Source organism: Drosophila kikkawai, chromosome 2L (genome assembly GCF_030179895.1).
Source record: "Drosophila kikkawai strain 14028-0561.14 chromosome 2L, DkikHiC1v2, whole genome shotgun sequence".
Classification (NCBI taxonomy): Eukaryota; Metazoa; Arthropoda; class Insecta; order Diptera; family Drosophilidae; genus Drosophila; species Drosophila kikkawai.
In genome coordinates, this window is record NC_091728.1 from 20584007 (window position 1) to 20604681 (window position 20675).

At 37.2% G+C, this 20675-nt stretch overlaps 1 protein-coding gene across 3 annotated transcripts in view; it reads right to left on the minus strand.

Annotated features, from left to right (window-relative positions):
* mtgo (miles to go) overlaps positions 1–20675 on the minus strand; it is a 144040-nt gene that overhangs the window by 37928 nt on the left and 85437 nt on the right. Inside the window, exon 3 of one of the 3 annotated variants that reach the window (XM_017163694.3) lies at positions 12922–13913. The exons of the other annotated variants lie outside the window; for them this stretch is intronic. Coding sequence (XP_017019183.1) covers positions 12922–13810 — 889 coding nt within the window. The 5' untranslated portion in view covers positions 13811–13913. The remainder of the gene's footprint in view (positions 1–12921; positions 13914–20675) is intronic. 3 annotated transcript variants of the gene reach the window in all.

The following is a 20675-nucleotide window of genomic DNA, read 5'->3' on the forward strand; positions in this document are numbered from 1 at the left end:
ATATCTGCCATAAATATTACAATATTTGTACAATAAATCCTTTGCCATGAAATTCTGTTTTATCTGCTTTGGTAATAATTTAGTTTCTTTTTTTTATGGAGGCAAGCACTTAGGGGAGCCACAAAAAAAAAAAAACTTATGATCCCAAATTAATTTAATGATCTGCACGTGTGGCTGCTAAATGAGTTTCATAATTGCAAGAAAATTCATAGAAAAAACATCATTAAAGTTGTAAGAAAATATGCCAAGGGAGTGTTTGTTATTTGTTTTATAATTATCATTAAAATTAATATCATTAAAGTTTGTTTTAAAGAGTCTACAAGAGATAAGGTAACATTGATACCTTTATTTGGCAATATTTATAATATATATTGAGTTTAGGTAGAAAGCTTATTTTACGAATTTTTAAACAACAATTTCACTTGTTTCTAATTAAGTTTTAAGCTATCATAAAGCTTTACAACATGTTTTTGTGATTTTTCATTAATTATTTCAGATTTTACAATTCCTTTCTTGGAATAGGCTTATCAAAATGCCTTTTTTCTGTCCAATTTCTGTTATGACCAAGTTGCAGTAGCCCCAAGTCTCCATTACAATATTATCATTTTGTAAAAACCTTTCACATTCCCCAGCAGGAGCAGCAGCAGAAGGAGGTGGAGGGGTGGGTTGGCATCATAAAAAAATACTTGGATATTTATCTTGAAACAAATTGGTTCACTTAACAAGCTTGACCAGTGGACAGTGGCCAGTGGCATCGTCGTCGTCATTGTTGTCGTCGTGGTCCACTTGGTTGACCTTTTACCCCTTTCCACAGCACAACAATTGACCCCCCAGTGCCACCGGCCACCAGCCAAGCACATTAACCACTAAAATCCCCTTTCGACCGCAAAAGTCACACAAATGGCCAGCGGACAAAAGGCCAGAAAGAGAGAAATAGACAGAGAGAGAGAAAAGGCCAGTGAAAAAAATTGGTAACCGAAACTGTTTGTCAATTTATTTGGCCTAGAATGGCATCCAATCGGTCGGAATCAAAAGGAATCGAACTCCCAATTTATTTTTTCTCTCTTTTTGGGGGTGGCAATGGCAATTACAACAATCATAACGTGCCCAAAACAAGCAGCAATAAAACCCAGCAAAGGGGGGAATTTTTATGGGAAATACAACAAACGATATTGGAATCAATATAAAAGCAAAATATACGACACGGTCACAGATATCGAATATTTAACAGAGAGAACAAGGTGCTGGTCAGGGCTTTAATGCGGTGGTTAAGTTTATGTCAATTCGTGATAAGTAAAGTGTTATTTATGAGATTTACACAGTGCCTTATTAAGATAAAAAAGTTCTGGGAAGTACTTACAGATATTTAAGGTAATATCGATAAGATAAATAATGGCTAACTTCAAGTTTAAACAAATATTAAAAATATTATTAAATAACCTTAATCAACAGAAATCTTTGTAATGATAAAAATATCTTAGTAAACCTTTAATTAATTTTTTCTTTTAATAATTGTGACATTCTTGCACCTTGACCTACAGTTATGAAACGCAGAGTTCATCTTTCTGCAAATAAAATATACTTTTAATAAATGAAGCGCTCGAAAAGGAGTACAAAGAAAAAGATGGAACACAAAAAAAAAAAACAATAATAAAACCGTCGAAACAAAAAGGAATAGGACAAAAATCAACAGTCGGAGAAAAAAAGTTAGGATCCAAAAGGAGAGCAGATAAAAAGGAGGGGAATCACATGAATGGCACTTAACTTGCCCAGAGATGGAAATGGCAGAAGAATGGCCAAAGGGGGTGGATGGAGAGGGGTTTAAAACGGTGGAAAATGCGGGGAGTTGGGCGGCTGAAGTGGGCCTTGGGGCCAGAGGACCAGACGGAGATAGATAGAGATGGAAACGTTACAGTTACAATTTTAATGCGCATTGCATGTGTGCCCCCTCTTCCTCACCGCCACAATTTTTCCCAACCAAATGTAAGTTTCTGTTGTTTGATGCCAATTTTTTGCATTTGCTTCTTTGCCCTTCTCCCTTTCGGTTTTCGCTTGGCGTTTTTTTGCTATTTTTTTTGTTCTTTTTTGGGTGCTGTCCTCTAGGTTATACCCCTCTCCTCCCCCCGCTCTACTGCTTTCCTTTTAGCTGCATTTGTCGTTCGTTGAACCCATTTGCTAGAAGCTTTTGCCGTCCATAAGTGGCCCTGGCCAACAACAATAAATGCAACAGCAACGACTGCAACAAAAAAAAAAAATAATAATAAAAAAAAATAAGAGAAATACTACTACAACTGCAAACAACCCGCTGAACTGCAACAAAAGCAATACAAATCAAATGAAAGCTGCCTCTGCAATTTTTTTCATTAGGGCAAAAGAAAAATGCGACGATATAAATAAAAATGCTTACAAAAGACACACATAGTACTGGAAGAAATTAAGCAAATCAAATGAAATATTAAAGGGGTGAAAAGATATTTTGGAAAAGGGATTTTTACAATTATTTATTAATTATAATTGTAAAAATCCCTTTTAAAGAAAGTTTATAATACATAGAAGTATAGATTTTCTCAATATATAATTGTTTATGGTATTAAATGCTACCTTAAGTTTATGTTACTTGATGCTTTAATTAGTTTAAATATTAAATATTAATTTATTGTTAATAATAGGTTAATAGGTAGCAGTAAATGGTACTAAAATGTATTTTAATAAATTAATAAGATTAAAATGACACATAAGTAGTCGTTTGGCGAAATGATGTAGAGTCCCTTCAATTAATTAAAATTCAGAACAAGTTTTTTGTAACAGATTAAATATTTTCTTATTATAAAATAGATTTTAAATAGATTCTAATTATTTATACAAATAATAATAAAAGAATAAAATAAATAATAATTCACTAATGATAAAAAGAAAAATAATATTGAATTATAAAAATAAAAAAAAAACTTTCAGTGACCTTTATTTCCCTTTGTTTCAATTTTAGTATTATTTAAAAATTAAAGTTGTCAACTAAATTAAGCTTTATTAATTAGTGTTTAAGCAGCCAAAGTTTTGTGTAATTTTTATCTGAAATTAACTTGGGGTTCCCCCTTTTTACTTGGCTTTATCACAATCTTATCTGCAACTTATCTGCATTTTATCTCCATCTTATCTTATCATCGCTTTTTCCCCCAGTGCACGTTTGGGGCCTTCCTCAATTTTCATAATTTATGTTCCCTGCACAGTTTTAATGCTTGTCCACCGATATTGTTCGATGCATATATATTTTGCAACTTTTATGGCTGAAGACAGCCACGACAGCGACGACGACGACGGCGGGCGGGCGGCATTTGGCCACGCCCCCTTCATAAACTGTAGCCTCCCACTTTTTTTTTTTGTTTTTTTGTTGCAGTGGAGTGACAGGCAGCAACTCATTAAAAAGCAATTAAAAGACTTTTTTGTTGTTGTGAGACACAGGCGTCTGAGGAGACACTCAATAGCCGCTGGCCACTCGCAAGGTCAACACGCACATAATACGTACTATATGAAAATATATCTATATAAATCTGTGGGTATATAAGAATAAACATATACATATATATATATGTAAATCTGTATATACACGCGGCTCATGTATTGTCTGGCGTGTGTCTGGCGTGACTTTCGAGCCTCGAGCCTGTGGCAAACAAAAACATATTACGCATACGCCACCGAAGGACACGCAAGGCAAACAAACAAGAAGAAGGCGGCCACAAAACAAGGACACGGCAGTCGGAATGGCATGGGAGTGGGGCGACAGGGCACCGAGATAGAGAGCCAGATATGAAGATATATGGCTGAGCAAAATATATATAGCAGGAGATATAAAATGAGTTACAAGAGTGGCAAAGGCACCGAGAAGGATGCTTTGGGTCCTAAGGAGAGACTCGTAAAATACATTTTCTAAAAAGCATATAAAGAAATAAATATTCCAGGATAAAGTTAAAGGCGGCGTTGTCTAAACTTTGTAAAAGCATACATTTTGAGAGATAAATTATAAGTAGTATAAAATAAAGAGGGTTTATAAGGAAAATATAAGTTTTCAAAAGGTACTTTTAAAGGCTTCCCGAAAATAATATTTAAAACAATATTTTAATGAGCATTTAATTAATTTGAAGAGCTCTTCTTTCAATAATAAAAAATCAATTTCATAAAAAGTTTCAAGAACAAAATTTAAAAACTTTATAAAAGAAAAATGTTTCCTTAATTGTTAAGAAAAAGAAACTTAAACTGTCATAAATCTGTGCTAGTTATGGAAGTTAAAAAATTACCACCATTCACCAAAACTACACTCATAAATAAGTTTTGCCACCCACAACCCTTTTATTTAAAAATTTCAGACAAAAACTGCCTGATTTTCATAACCAAAAAATATTTCTTGACTTTTAAATTTTCCATTTGTTTGTTTTTCTTTTTTTCTGGCTCACTTTTTGGTTGAGGCTAACGAAACGTACACAGAAATGGCCAAAACGTGTTGACAGTTTTCCCCGCTTGCCGCTCCTTTCGAGAATTTTTCCTGAACATGAACAGGGATTGGCTTAAGCATGTCCTTGAGCTAGAAAATTTATTGCTGCTTTAAGTTATTTTGTCATCCCTGCATTATTTCGTTTAGTTTTTCTACTTATTTTTGAGGGTGTGCGTTGATTTTGTGTGGCTTTTTTTTCGTGGGTGCTGGCTGCCACGCCCTGATTTCAATACGAAGTTGCGCAATGTATTAAGAAAACATTTTCAAGCAATTTAAAGGCAATTTCTCCACTCTCTCTGCCGACTTGGAAGAAATTTATGCGAAATTGTTTTCCTTTTTTTTCTTTCTCTCCAATTTATTTGGTAACCCAGTGATTATTTGGCCAATACTGCGGCTTACAGCGGCTTACATACGCCTGAAAAATACGAGAGGGCCCCAAAGGTATAAAGCGAGATATATCTGTGAAAGAGAATCTCCCTTATATTTTTTTTTGAGCTCAATTGAAATGCCGGCTATAAATTAAGCGTTAATAGACTTGGCCTGTTGGCCATGCAAATGTCCAAGCCGAAATGGGAATCGGCTTAAGTGCTGGGACTTTAATTAGGAAAAGGAAAAGAAAAAAGTAAAATATATTTAAAAATAACTGAATTGAAGCTGAGGCTGAGGCTGAGAGCTTTATGAAATCACAATTGGAATTGTGTGTGCAATTTATTGTTAGAGATTTGTTCATTGTTTGTTATACATTTTGTTTGCTGATACATGTGGCACACACAAAGTTCAGGGTCACATTTACCGTTGGATTTGCCAAAAAATACAAAAAATAATAATAATAAACGTGGCCGTGCACAAGTACACGGGGAGAAATTGCCTTGAATAACAGAGCTTTTTAAGGATTTATAGTATACTTTTTAGTTCAAATTATAAATTAAAATACAAATGAATTTTTTATTTTGTTTTATTTAATATTAATTTCCATTTAGATCTTGTTTCCTGTGCTTTTTTGCACTAACCCAATCAAATCAAGTGAAATTCTCATTTCACACAAAAAAAATTCAGCTGTCGGTTTTTTTCCCCGTTTTTTGATTTGATTTTTCCTCTTTTTTTTTTAGATGGTTTTCTTTGTTTGTGTTTTTGCCACGTGTGTGTGTGGCGAGCAGAGATTTTGCGCTTGAATACCAATCGTTGCAGAGGGGAAAGGGAGGCGGGGCGGGAAAATCAATTACGTGTACGCGTCGCAAACGGAAGTGGCAGACTACAACAGCAGCGAACATCAACAACGACACCAGCAACATCAACAACGACGGCCACTTTAAGCCGGAAATGTGCGACAACCACAAGAGCTCGACGGGATTAGAGGCAGCGGACCAACTCGAGGCTCAAACTCCAAACTCACCTCCTGACCACGTGCCTGACATTTCAATTAAATTGCCAAAAAATATCTATATGCTGGCAGATTTATACCCACGCACAAGCGTACACGCACACGCACACGCACCGAACAACACACACTTTAAGTCCGCCAAATGCAAACGAATAAATTTCGCTCCTTTTTGGCAAAACCCAATGAGTAAAATTGCACACAAAAAATACAAAAAAAAGCAAGAAAATATGTGCATATATAAAAGAAAATCGGGAAACAACTTCCGTTTGATGAGAGTTGCATAAAAATGCGGATCAAAATGGAAAATACATTTTTTCTGGCTGTGAGCGAGAAAAATAAAGAAGAAAAAAAAGAGACTTTTCCGCTTTTCGAACAATTGTCATGGAAAGATGGCCAAAGATGGTTGGTTATGGCTGGATATTTGCAAAATGTAGGTCTTTTGAGTTTGTAATTTATTTATATGAATAACTTTTGGCTTCAAACAGCTTTATAAATCTATTTAAGTTAAGGCGAAATTAAAGTTTGATTTATATTAATTAAGTCAGGAGTCAGTAAAAAAAAAAGAAAGTTATGAAATTTTATACAGAAAATATAATAAAATAGAATTTGCAGAATAATAAAGAAAATGAAATGAAGTTGAATGGTCAATAAACAAATGTTTATAAGAAATTTATGAAACATCTTTTTATAATATGCCAAACATTGATCTCAAGATATAAGTATTACATGCCAAACCTTAGCCTAAAAATATACTTTCAACCTAAGTAATAAGTCTCTAATTAACCCATTAAATTTATTTAAAAATATCTAAAATATTTATACAACTAAATAAATGAAAAACCAAACTACAAGCTCATTTAAATATATATCTCTGTTGAACTTGGAAACAATTTCGTAACACAAAATACACATCAACCCATTTGTGGCTTGTTTTGAAATAAGTTCCCCCTTAAACTTGGCTTTGCGAAGCTTCAAATCTAATATAACCAACTAAAACTCCAGTTATATAGCTGCTACGTCATAAAGCTCATCAAGGAGAGGCATTAGTGATATAAGTTTTGAGCCACACACACGATATTCCCAAACTGGAAGCCGCTCAAACTGTGCAAATTGCAATTAGTGGCTGGTTGTGGGTGAGAAACTGAAGCTGACTGAAGCTGAGTGATTGGGGGAAGAGCAGACTGAGTGACTGACAGACTGACTGACTGACTGACTGACTGACTGACTGACTGACTGACTGACTGACTGACTGACTGACGAACTAGCACACTGAGCAGCTCGTGCCCAAATGATATAATTACGTTTCAATTAGTGCAGCAGTCTGATGCACATGCCGCAAAACTTGCAACAAATTATATTAAATGAGGAAACCAAATGCAGGCAAGCGGAAATTCTAAGGGAGGGCGGCGGAAGAGAGGCTATTCCAGGGGAATCCCATTAAGCCGGTGATAAACTGACATTGATACCGCTAAAGAGTAAAGGAGTAGTAGTGAATTTTCAGATAAAAACAAACAAATGTTCCAGCAGATACCGAAAAAAAATTAATTAAGCTAAAGGAAAGGGAAAAGGAAAGCGGAAAGTAAATAAATAAAAGCTCGTTCGAAAAATATGGGTCACCCAAGAGAGTCAATTGTCGCCTGTCGTCAGGGCGTTGACAGTTCGAGTTCATCACTTTTGTGACAAAAAAAAAAAAAAACAAAACTAAAAGTTAAAATATGAATTTTTGAGGGCAGGGAAATATATATGCGCTGTCAGTGGCAAAATATGCTCACCAAAAATTTATGCCGCCTCATGTCTCCATTCCTTAACCCCTCCAAAGTTTTCCCGAAAGCAATTTGTCATCTAGACATTTGACAGCATCGTCGTCTCTGTCATTAAGCTCTCTCTCTCCTCTCGGAAATCTTCCCAAGGAAATCCTCTTCAGAAAAAAACCGAGCACCATTCGATGCTCCACTTGAAAGTGAGGCATACAAAACTCGAATCGACTTGAAACTTGATGTGAAGTTGAGCGAACTATTCAGGAAGGAGCACAAGAATCGCCGAATGTGAATGTGAATTTTTGGCTAACCTTCGAATTTGGCATAAAAATCAACGAGGCAAAGTTTTGGGGGGAGGAGGAGGGAGCCTCCAACAGAGGTATATGCAAATGCAATGGGCTATATTCCGTGGGGCCAACCAACAATAAAATCGAGCAAAGCGAGGAAGCCAATAAATCTGTGCCGCCAAAGCGGCTCGTAAAAATGGACAAGTTTATGTAGGGTTAAAGGAGGGACAGAGGAGGGGTTGGGCTGCCACCGAGCAGCTGCCATTTATTTCGCAACTGGAAAAAGCTTCTTCTTTTTATTTTTATTTTTTTTTTTTTTAGCTTTTTCTACCTGTCGCCTGGCTGGCTGACTGCCTACAGTTGGACAGCCACTGGCAAAGACATTTTATGCACTTTTCTTTTTATGACCCACAGGAATTTTCCCTCGAAACGGGTTCAAAGGCTGGCTCCCTTACAGTTAAGAGCTTGTAATATGACATCACAGATCCGACAATGTCCTATCCACTTGCAAAATGGAAATGTTTGTTTATGCCCCACTGAACAATTGTGGGATGCGGAAAATCCAAAAAAGAGGGGGGAAGGAAGGAGGAAAAGCGTTTTATGTGCGAATAATAAGTAACAATCATTTGTGGATTCTATCAGCAGAACAAACGCAACGATGTTTGCACAAGTCCAAGTCTCCTTTGTGTCCTGCTTCCAGGCATTTACTTCATTTGTATTACTTTGTGACACAGTTTTCCTACCCGGCTTTTATTCGAGATTTTTCTTTCTTTTTAGCAGGTGCCAGTGCTACTCGGATTTCACTGCAGATTGTATTACTTTCAGTGTAGGAAATTTATATATATATATATATAACTTTTGCTCAATTAAATGAGCAGAACGGAACAAGACGTAAACTGGCATCTGTTAAGCATTAAATGGCTCTGGCGAAAAGTTCAAAAGTGCAAAGTTCACAGCCGCTGGCCGCCCTCTTAATATAATAAGTCTTAATAAGCTGAGGGCGTTCGATGTGCGGGTTAATTAAAAATTATTACCAAAGAGATTAACCGAAAAATGGGCAAAAGAATATCAGAAAGTCAAGTTGAGTGTCGGGTGTCGGATGTCGCGGGTTCCGGGGACTGTATAATTATGGCTAGATATTGCCTTATCCCACTCCCCCAGAGATTATCACCCTCTCTTGCTTCTATTTATTATTATCCCCTGATTGTGATCTGTGGGCAAGTGTCGATATTACACTCAGATTGCCTGCCTTTGCCTTCTTTTATTTGCTCTTAATTTTCCCACGAGTTTTTTTTTTTGGTTCTTTGGGGGTTCCCTCTTCTAAGATTTAAGATGTTTACGTTTCTTGTATTAATGGAAAGATTTTTTGAGAAATCATTTAAAGACATGTGCTGGCCATAAAAAGGAGAATATTCTCTAAAAAAATCAAGGAGGATTTTAATAAAATTATATTTAAAGTAAAACAACCCCTAAAATATCTCTTAAAACTATAAAAACGTTCTTCTAGCTTTTAATATTAATTAATTAACAATTACTCTTAGTTCCGAAAGACAAAAGTAGGTAAGTCAAGTCGAATTTAACTTTCTTAAACCACGTCCTTCAGCCACGTGCCTTTTATCAGCCCTCAATTCCAATTCATTTCTACTTTTATACATGTATAATTTATTTATTTATATTTTTTTTCTGGATCTTATTTGTTCTGTGCTCATTTAAGCTGACCGCCCCAGAAATCCGGGGTGTGGGCATATAAAATAATAGGAATTATGTTGATTAGAGAGCTGCTGGACTCTCGTTGCCCGGCAATCAACACCATGAGGGTGACCGCAGCCCTCCCATCCCTTTAGCGCCTGGCCAAACTATTCGGAAGCCCCAGGAAATACTTCCATATCTACACTATTCAGCTAAATATTTTCCTCTTTTTTTTTTTTTTTTTTTTTGCACAACTAAAGTCGGGTGTGGGAGGCAGGAACAAGAGCATGCTCAGCATTCTTATAATTATAACATGCTCAGCATCCATATCAATATAGTAAAGTTGATGTCGACCCGGGCGCAAATTCCATTAGAACACACTGTGGGGAAAATGGCGAGAGGCGGGGGGTGAGAGCGGTAGGAATATGGCATGGAAGTGCGATTCTGTGGGTGGGAGGCCTGGGGCGGCTGGCTTGGAGCTGTGTCTTAGACTAAGGCCCAGCACGCACTCAGAGCCCATTTCCTCTGCAAGTTTATTCGATTAACAACAATCAGGCCAGGCCAGGCCAAACCAAAGCAGAGCAAAGTCGATTGGAGTTCAGGGAAAAGGCAAAAGCAGGCACAAATATCACTGTAAGAAATATTTTAAATTGATAATTTAAAAAAGAGATTTTGTAAGCAGAAATCTTGATTTGTTTTTAAAATAAAAATGATTAGAATTGCCTTTGCATGCTTAATATTTTGATACTCTCATCTCTGGTAATTGCTGTAAAAAGTGTGCTTTAGAATTCCCAAGTACGAATTTGGTGACCAATCAGAATAACGATATTTTCTGGCTTTATAGTCGAGTATATAAACTAAAAAATATATAAATTAAATAATAATTAGAGCTAGCAAACATTCACAGTGTAAAGAGAATGTCTTAAATTATGATTTTCTGTTTTTATTCGAGGTGGCAATTATTTCCCCCTGTGCAGGCTTTTGCCAAATGAGCAAAGGAAGCTGCCAGGAGCGGAACCAAGAGAGAGAGATCCTGATAGAGGGAGGTAGCAAAAGCCATTTACACTTCCCAGTAATTGTAAATTATGTGCAACTTAGTGGAGAGAAGACTCCCAGCTCGCTGGCACTTTAGGCTCCCTCGATGTTGACATCAAACTAAGTGACACAGAGTTCCCCGGCCTCAGTGGGTTAAGAGTGTGCGGTTGGTGTGTGGATAACTGCCAGCCTCACATGCAAATTCAATTAGCACACACAGTCTAGTGTACATAAGTCTGTAAGTCGGGGAATTGAATTAGAAAATGCGCCAGAAAACAATCAAAAAAGAAACCAAAATTGAAAAGTCCCCCTCTCTCTCTTTCTGTGATGCCATCTCAAGTTTCAAATTTGCCAGTCAATCAATGGGCGGCCTCTGTTCTCCCTCTCAGAAACCACAATTAGGGTTAATGACATTGATAAATTGAAAATGCTGGTTATTGGGGTTTCTGGGTTGCGGCAAAACTTGATCAAATTCAATTATATATATTTTGCCAACACTCCAAGTCCGAGACAGAGTCAGTCTGCTGTCTCTGGCCAATACCCCAAACCCTCCTTCCTCCTTCTATTTATCGGGGTGACACATTTCTGATTTCTTTCCCATTCCTCTGGACTCTGGACGAAGCTGTCAAGTCTTTGGGGCTTGGTCAGAGCCAAAGAGCCAAAGAGCCATGGCCAAAGCCAAGTTCCAGTCGGACTGGCTTCTACTCTATGGTCAATTTCGGTGTGTGTGTGGGTGTGGGTATGTGTGCGCATTGAAAGTATCATGCTAATGCCAAAACACAAATGCGAATTGCTTGCTGTTTAGATAAGCTTTCGCCTATATAGGGTGTTAATTTGGATTTACCAGAGACTAAAAATTACTGTAAACTATCAAGAAACCTTTTTAAATTAGAAATTCAAAGGTTAATTTTAGTTGTAAATATTTTCCAAATAGTTAGAATATAGAAACCCCTACACCCTGTATACAAAATATTTGTTTTGTTTTAAAGCGCAGCTCATATGCAAATCCCTAGATGGGCGTAGATTGGTCACTCTTTATACTAAACGGGAACTGGAACCTAAGCCGTTGTCGAAGCTGAAACTGGCTGCCATATCTATTAATATAAATACTCTCTGCTCTCCGCCGGATTGCGTTCTTGTTGTTATGGAAATACAAAATAATTCCGAGTGCATTCAGTGGGAGCAAAACTCGCAGAAAGGCATCCACAGCAGTGGAAAAAAAGGCGATTTCAAGCTAATTTGTGGCTTGATGATATTAAATGACTAGCGCAGTCAGTAGGGGAATGGAAAAGGGGGACCGGGGAAATGGTACGCCGGAGAGATAAATCTAATGCAAAGTTTACTTGTTGACTTTGCGGACTTGTGGGTGGGATGGTGGTGACGTTGGTCTGAGGTTGAGGTTTGCCTCTCAGCAGATTTAAATGCCAAACGTATACAACTTACTGCAAGGGATGTGGGGCAAAACTGGGTGGTTTTCTGGGTATAGAAAAGTGCGAGCTCGAAAGGGGGGTGGTGACGGCTAAGCCCTTGCCTGTGGCTCTCTACTCTATTTTTAGATGTCGAGTTTTCCTCATTTTTCGCCCATTTTTGTTTGTTTGTCGCTTGCCAAGTTTTTTGGCAGCTTAAGAGCTCGGCGACTGCATCATCGTGGCAAAGGCTTAGCAAAGTATCTTTTGACGAATTGAGATACTTAGCCGAAGGATTACTTGAGCTGTAATTAGCTGTCACTCCAGCTGCGACGACGAGAAATTCTCACAAGCTTTAACATTATTTAAAGTTATTTTTCTTTTTTATTTTATTTTGTTAGTGAGTGACCATGATATATTTTACTATATTCTTTCTCTGTAATAATCTAAAATTGCTTTGTTAACAATTTTTGTAATCCGATATACTTATTTCGATATTTTATATTATTATTATATTAAAGACCCGCGATCCTATATATTTTTTATATTTTCCATTTAGATATTTTGAATTTTAACTTGATAAATATTAATGCTTTTTGAAAAATATATATTAACATTATTTAAATTATTATCGATACCAAATCGATTTTTACGATATTTAGATTAATATAAGTAACAATGGATCCTATGTATTTTATTATATTTTCCAATTAGATATTTTTAAATTCAAGTTTATAATTATTATTCTTCTTAAAATATTTAATAAACACAATTTCAATTATTATCGATACCAAATCGATTTTTTCGATATACATTTAATATATTTTATCCTCAATTTATCCCTTTTTATATGTACCCCAAAGATAAACACTCGACTCACCGTATTCCGTGGACATGGCGCACATGGGCTGATGATGGTGCGGATGTGGGTGATGCGGATGCTGCGGACAGATTCCCTCGTGCGGATGCGGTGCTATATAGTACTCCGGCGGATAGAACTCGCCCGGATACTGGATATACAGCTGTCCTGGGGCCAGTGGTACCGGTGGCGGCGGACCGATTCCATTCGTGCCATTACTCAGACCAACGCCGTTGCCCTGACCGCCCGAACCGCCGCTGCCACTGGACAGGCTGCTCACGCTGCTGGCGGAGGAGCCTCCGCCACCGCCTCCATTCGGGGATGGAGCACCTGCTCCGCCATGGCCATTTTCATGGGGCGGAGGAGGCGGTAGATTGGGCGGCGGTGGCAACGGGGCATGGTGCAGGGCGTGGGGCGGCGGCGGTAGGTGGTGATGATGCTGCATGGCCGCCATTAGGGCCAGCTGCTGCTGTGGGTGGTGCAGGGCGCAAACGGGCGGCACTATCTGGGCGCCCTGCGGCGGCGTTGCAGTCTGCTGGAGCAGCGGCGGAGATGCCGGCAGCGAGCAATTAGAGGAGCCCCCGTCCGAGGGGGAGTGTTGCTGCTGCTGCTGTTGCTGCGGGGCATGTGGCTGCTGCTGTTGCTGCTGCACGTGCAGAACTTGCTGCGGTGGCTGCTGCTGCTGCACCAGCAAGTGTTGCTGCTGCTGCTGCGGTGGCGCCGGCAACATCACCATGTTGCAGGCGGGCGAGGCCGGATTGCTGTTCAGGCTGGTCGTCGATGAGGTCGTCGAGGAGCAACTGCCGCCCGCATTATTGGTGCCACTGGTTGTCCCGTTGACGCTGCTAACGACGTTTCCGTTGCTGATGTTACTCAAGTTGCCGTTGTCCGCAACATTCAGTCGCACCATGGTATTTTTCGCTATTCAAAACTCTGATGTGCCCCTCTTTCCTAGTGGGCCTCCTTCAACATTTCTGCTGCTCTCTAATAATTATTGTTTTCTTTTTGTTTATCTGCAAGAGAACATACGATGGTGTTTGTCTTAAATTAATAGGTTGTTTGGGGCCTGCTACGCCACTCTGGTTACCAATCCAAAAACGTTATCATTTCTTTGCTACGATAAGACCTGAGACAGAACAGAGACACCCACAATATTTTGCCGCAACCCTGGCCCCCGCCAAGTCAAGGTTATCGCGAAAAATTCCTAGAAATTCGGCGTTGATTGCGTTTTTTTTCAGGTATTTAAAAGATTTTTTGATAGAAACTAAAATTGAAGTAATATAACAACATCAACTATTACGAATTTAGAGCCAGTTCCTAGGTAAACGTCTTGAGAATCGCAGAGAACGGCGTATAAAAATTTGTATAACAAGAAAAATGACAGAAAAGCCTAGAACAAATCTTTCGCAATTCAAATTTATTTATTAAACGAAAATTTTTCGCTTTGATATCTTCAGCTAAATTAAGTTAAAAAGCCAACACAGACCACCCGCAATGTCAACACATGTTTTCGGGGATCTAATGCACATAAAACAAAATATTTATAGAGCGAATATCCGCGCCTAAAAGACTTCCGTTCCAAATTTTTAATTCTCTGGAATATCAAGCGAGTGACTGAACATGAAAGATGCTAAACAAAATAAATGTTTTCAATGAAATCTAGTGCGAAAATAAATCAAATTGAAATTATCTCTCAAATTTGTTGACAACATCGCCGGTTTTGTGGGCAATTGTTGTTGTTAATTTTGTTGCTGTTGTTGTTGTTCTCCACGTTGCGGGCCGAACAATTGCGAATTGCAGAATTGCGCATTGTGTCAATTTGACAAATAATTGAAATATTTGCACAAAAGGCACAAACTAAACAACAAAGAGAGTGTGGGAAAGGACGGAAGAGGGGCGGCAATGAGGGCGGCCATTGGGGGAACACCCACATGCATTTGTAAAACTAAAAAAAAAAGCTAAAAAACAGGGAATAACAAGACAGATAAGAGTGAAAACTAACGGCAACGACAGTCGAGCAATGTTAATAGGAGCGCCAACAACAACAAACACAACAAAAGGCAGCAAACAGCAGCGGGCACTTAAATGAAACCCCGCAAATAACAAATTAAAAAAAAAGACATAAAAAGTGAGGGTAAAACACACAAAACACAAAACACGAAAGGCGAAACTGCAGAACAAAACAACAAAGGCAAAATTAAAACGTAAGCGTGTCTTAATCGTTCGATTTGGCATTCCCCGGATCGTTTTAAGACACTTGAAAAGAAAGTTTAAAATGTAAATGTTATAAAAAAATATTATAAATAATTTTCAAAAATTATAGAATACCAAGAAGTTGTCTTAGAGACAAAGACATCATCAGCTTCTACGCAATCGATCTTACTTGGTCTCTGTTCTCTGAAGATTTTGTAAAAATTCTTTAAAATTCCCAAGTACGAATTCAGCTATTAAAACCACACAACAAATTGAGGTTAATCCTTTAGCAAAAACTATAGAAAAAGGTAAATAATGTATACACTTTTGTTCTATAATATTTTCCCATATTTTTTGGGTTAATAGATTTTTAATCATTTTTTTCTGGTGTCCCCCTTATTACCTCTACCTCCCTCTTTTAGGTATACAAGGGTTAGACCCACACTTATTTTTTTTTGTCCCGTCTGTAAAGAAATTTGATGCCTGCGCTTTGTTGTTGCTGCTGCTTTCGTTGGGTGTTTTCATTTAGCTGTTAATGCAGCTTTACTTTAATGGGTTTCTTTTTTGGCCCTTTCGCTCGTTACGTCTGTCCGCATTTATCGCACCTTCCACCAACTGACAACTGACCGAAGACCCTTTTATTTTTGTTTTTTTTTTTTTTATTTATTTTTGTTTTTGACAAAGGTGTTGGGTGTTGCATATCTGAAGAGTGAGGGTCACTGAACCTCTCCATTGCCTGGTAAAAATCAGCAAAAAATCATTTCCATTTCGGGGAGCATTGACTTTCATGTGGAGAGACTCATCGTCAAAATATGAGAGACAGCAGAGAAAAGTGAAAGAAGTACATTCCATAAAAATTCCTCCTGAGCGAAACAGAATGCCAAATGGATTCCGGATAAAAAACATTAAAGAATTCTCAAAATAAACTCAAATAATACTCCAAGGAATGATTTAAAATCTGGTAAGGCAATGGGGATTATGGAAATCTGATAACTTTTTGATGGAGACTACAAATATTTTCTTGTTTCGTCATGTAAATCCAATGATTTATTTTTAAATTTTATTTAGATTTTGGTTTTGAGTGATTGGAATGTTTTTAAAAATCTCTTTTATGATATAATGAAATTTTCATTTAATAAAAGAGCAAAACTTTCTAACTTTATTTATTTATTTAATGCTAACTAATAGTTAAAAACTAAAAAGTTAACAAAGGTTAAAGAGCAATGGCTACCGAGGCCTTCCGCTCTGACTTTCTAACTTAGTTTCCTTTTTGATATGAAATATATATAATATACATTTGTTTTTCCAGCTAGCCAAGAAACTTCTTGAATAGTAATTTCACTGACAATCATTGCCAACATTTATATACCTTTCCTTAGAAGATCTAATTTATTTTTGGATTAAATTAAAGCCTCTTTTTCCAGCTAAACAGTTGCAACACTCTGCTAATGAATTGTTCATATAAATCACAAAACAACTCATTAAAATTTAAATTGCCAGTGATTTGTAAGTTTGCTTGCAACTACCACATTTTTTCCCACAGCGGATTGTACTCGTTATCTACGAAAATTCCTGGTAGCAGCGGAAAGATACATACTTCGCACTGGCACCAGTCACCCACCTCTGGAGATTGCTATCTCTGAATGGAGTTGCGAAGTTTTCAAGTTTTTACAGCCATTATCATAAACTAGAAGTAGAACAATCTTTTTGTGCTTAGAAATTTCCATTGCAAATGTGAATGCGAATGCGAATGCGAGTGCGTGGGCTGAATTCTAATTGATTTAGTGCGTCTGCAGTGCCAGCAATTACCACAAACAGTTGTTAGTGCTGTTGTTGGGTAATGTGGCTAAAAGAAGTGGAGACACCTGGGCCAGAAGAAGACGACGATGATGGCGACGAAGAGTTAGATGCAGGTGGCAGAAGTAGAGGAAGAGGCAAAGGCGCTGCTGCAGTCACAACAACAGAATGAATGAAGTGCGACTGTTGTCACCTGTCTCAATATGCACTCTCGTACTGTCTCAAGTACTCCCAGAGACACCTCTCTTTCCCGCCTTAAGAAGACCCCATATATAACACCTCATATAGACACACACACACACACACCTCATTTCACCTGGGACCCACACACACCTACACGGGACACAAAGAATGTCAAATGTTAATTAAATTTGTGATGGTTAAATTAACATTTAAAGAAAAAGCTTTCAAAGGAATTAGCTTTATATATTTTGTTTAATATTTTCTGAATAATATTTTAACAATATTCAAGTCTGATTTAATTGGAAATAAAATTAAAAAAATTGTGGCTAAAATGTAGATTTCACAAAAATAAAAGTAATTACGTTTTTCAATTATATTTCTAAATAAACTATTTATATTTTGTAAATAAAGTGTGGTTTTTATAAATTTAAAACAATATTTAAAAATTTTAGAATATTTATGGCTCAATATTTAAAGCTTAATAATTATTTAAGTGATTGATTTGGTTTAACTAATTAATTTAATTGAAGATGCCACTTTCTTTGAGCATTTTTTATATGCGGCTTAAAAATACATTTTAATAACCTTTAAAAATCTTAATAAACACAAAACTACAACCTTTTTTAACTTTAAAAAATATTAACTTAAATTAAAAATTTTTTGTTTAAAAAATCGCTAAACAAAATACTTTTCTATGTTCTTTCTAATTATTTTTCAACAGTGTAGGAGACAATGAGACACGCACCTCCAGCGCTGATGTTGACGTCGACGGCAGACAGACAGGTGAGCTCAGGTGAGAGGGCGCAATTGGTAGAGGGGTGTGGCACGGCACAAGAGAAGGGAAACGGGGAGCAGGACAGACTGAGACAGAGGACACCACGCGGAAATCTACGCAGCTTAGCAATCTGTTTCTTTCTGTTTTTTTGTTTATATCTGCAGGTGTGTGTGTGTGTTTGGTTTCTTTTTTTTTTTTTGCCATATTAAATGGCAGACAGATGAAGAGGAGACACATTTGTAGACTTTTTTTCTTAACACCCGCCGCATTTGTGTCAAAAGTGTCTAGACCGGCTTCAGGTGGTTACTGAGTAAAAACTTGCCACCGGGTTTCTGTTTTTTATTTATTTATTTTTTTTTTTTGGGGAGAGATGGAAGGTGCAAGGTGGATGTTGTTCAGTGGGCGGCAGCACCGGGCGGTGTCGAGGCCACTCAACGGCAACGCATTTGCGACACGTTGAGCGTCTTGATGAGGCCATTTGCGAGTGCTCTCGTCTGCGTTTCTCCCACAGGTGAGGCGTGTCTCAGATCCGCCGCCAGCCACACCAAAGGTGTCAAAAGTCAACTGAATTATTGAGCAGCTATCAGAGGCGAAATGTGTTCCGGCCAAATGGCAAAAAGTCACTCAAAGGCAACTTAAGCTTGTTAAGAAAAAAAAGAGAGGAAATTGCTTTTATTTCTTCAAATTCTACATGGAATTATAGTCATGAATCAGTTTAGAAAAAATAATAATGTTAGGGAAAGTACTCAAAAAGAAATTTTTAAATTAAAAAATTCATTTTAAGTTTTTGAAAAATTAAAATATAACCCTAAATGAATCAGGGATTTTTAAAAAATATTATTTATAATATAATAATATTATTATATTATATTTGGATGTCAGAAAGCATATATTTTAATTATAATTCAGCTAGAAAAATAAAAAAAGGCCATGAAGAAAATCATTAAATATATTTAAACTACTGGGAATTTAAAAATATACTTTAAATTGCTTAAGGTATTTTTTAAATATTTAGAAACAGTTATTAAGCTTCTTGGATGTTTAAAGAAAATTGTAAATTACTTTGAGAATTTTATAAATATTTTTGTATACTATTTAAAGCCTTGAACTGAAAATTCTTATAAAGAGAAGATTCTTCTAAATAAAATTACCATTTAAACATTTTTTATAAACTCACAATTTTATTCATGAAATATTTGCCATATTAATTAATAAAAAGTTCAAAACTTATTTAATTAAAACAATTGATGAAGCTTAACCAATTAAAAGTAAATATTCATTTAAGCTATAAGTTCAGGAGTTTTTTTTTTTTTGCAACCACGAATAGCAATTACTTTTAATGAGCCAGAAGGGAACCCCCTCCCTTTGGAGTAAGTGAAATTAGCATTCCTCGTGCTCACAGATTGCAGTTAAGTTAGTGGAAGTGCTAAATACTTCAGGGCTCTGCTTTTGGGGCACGTAAGTCAACACTTTCTCACTCACAGAAGTCGAAGACAAAGGAATTCTTCTCCCACTACTTTAATACACTGAAAAATAAAAACTCACAATAAATTAAAAGAAATGTAATTTAAAAACTTAAAAAATAAAATATTGCCAAAAAAGCACATATAATATGGCTTAAACTTTCAAATGTTCAACTATTTCTGTTCTATTTTGAACCTAAAGTCTGCATTTTTTGTCTCAGTGCAAGCTAACAAATGGCTTACTTTGTGTGCAAATAGCAATAGAGCAGAGGCAATTTTTCTAACGGTAATTTCTAACATTTACCTAGTTACCGTTAATAGACAAGTTGGCCAAGTTGGCGAGCCAAGACATGAAAAAATGCCTAGAAAAAGGGGGCTAACAGAGAGAGAGGGAGAGAGGTAGAAACTGCAGTCAATGGCGGCCATTTCACAGCTTTCTTTCCTTCGTTCTTTCTTTGCGTCGCTCGAGTGCGTCGCGTCTGGAAAATTCTCAGGAGGGGCGAGGAAAAATGCCTTAGTGCGTTTTCCATGTGTCGTGGCACATTTTCCTTTAGCCAAGCTCAATGACTGGTTATTGGTTCCGTTTAGAATGGTTTCTGGTTCAGAAAAAGACTCCCATTCCATTCGAGGCCAACTAAGCAGCAAGCCAACAAGCCAGCAAACTAGCAACTTGCCATATGCCACACAGGCAACATGAAACATGTCTCACATGCTGCAGCACAGCGTAATTGCATAAGCCATCCCAAATACCTCAATAATTTCCACCTGCGGTTACCCGACAATTTTCCACCAAAAATGCAAAATAAAAGAAAAACGAAAAAAACAAGCGACAACATTTTTCCATATGCAACAAATTGCAACTAACAACCAGCAGACAGCAGACAGCAGCTAGCAACCTGCAACCTGCAACCTGCAACCTGCAACCTGTTGTGTTTGGACAGCTTCTTCGTTTAATTACCCACACACACACTATGTTAATGATTTGGTTTTTAGGTATTTCTGGTTATTGTTTAGCTATTGTACCTTGTTTTTTCACTGTTTTTATCTGCTGTTGCATAAGGCGTTATAAAAACAATGCAACTACAATTTGTGGCAGCGTTGGCGGCTAATTACTGCGATTGCATAAAGACAACAGGCCGGGTTGATGAGTCAGAGATGGCTGGAAATTCGGGAAAAATCGAGAAAGATCAAGTAAAAATATTCCTAAAATTTAAAATTAATTTTTAAAAGCTGAAACTACAACATCCTCTTTAAAGTTAAACCATAAATGAACCCCAAAAGCATAGTGAGTTCCATGGCCTTTCATTTACCAATTACTTTGGCCACTTTTCGGTCGCCGCCCCTTTTTCACGCCCCACCCACCC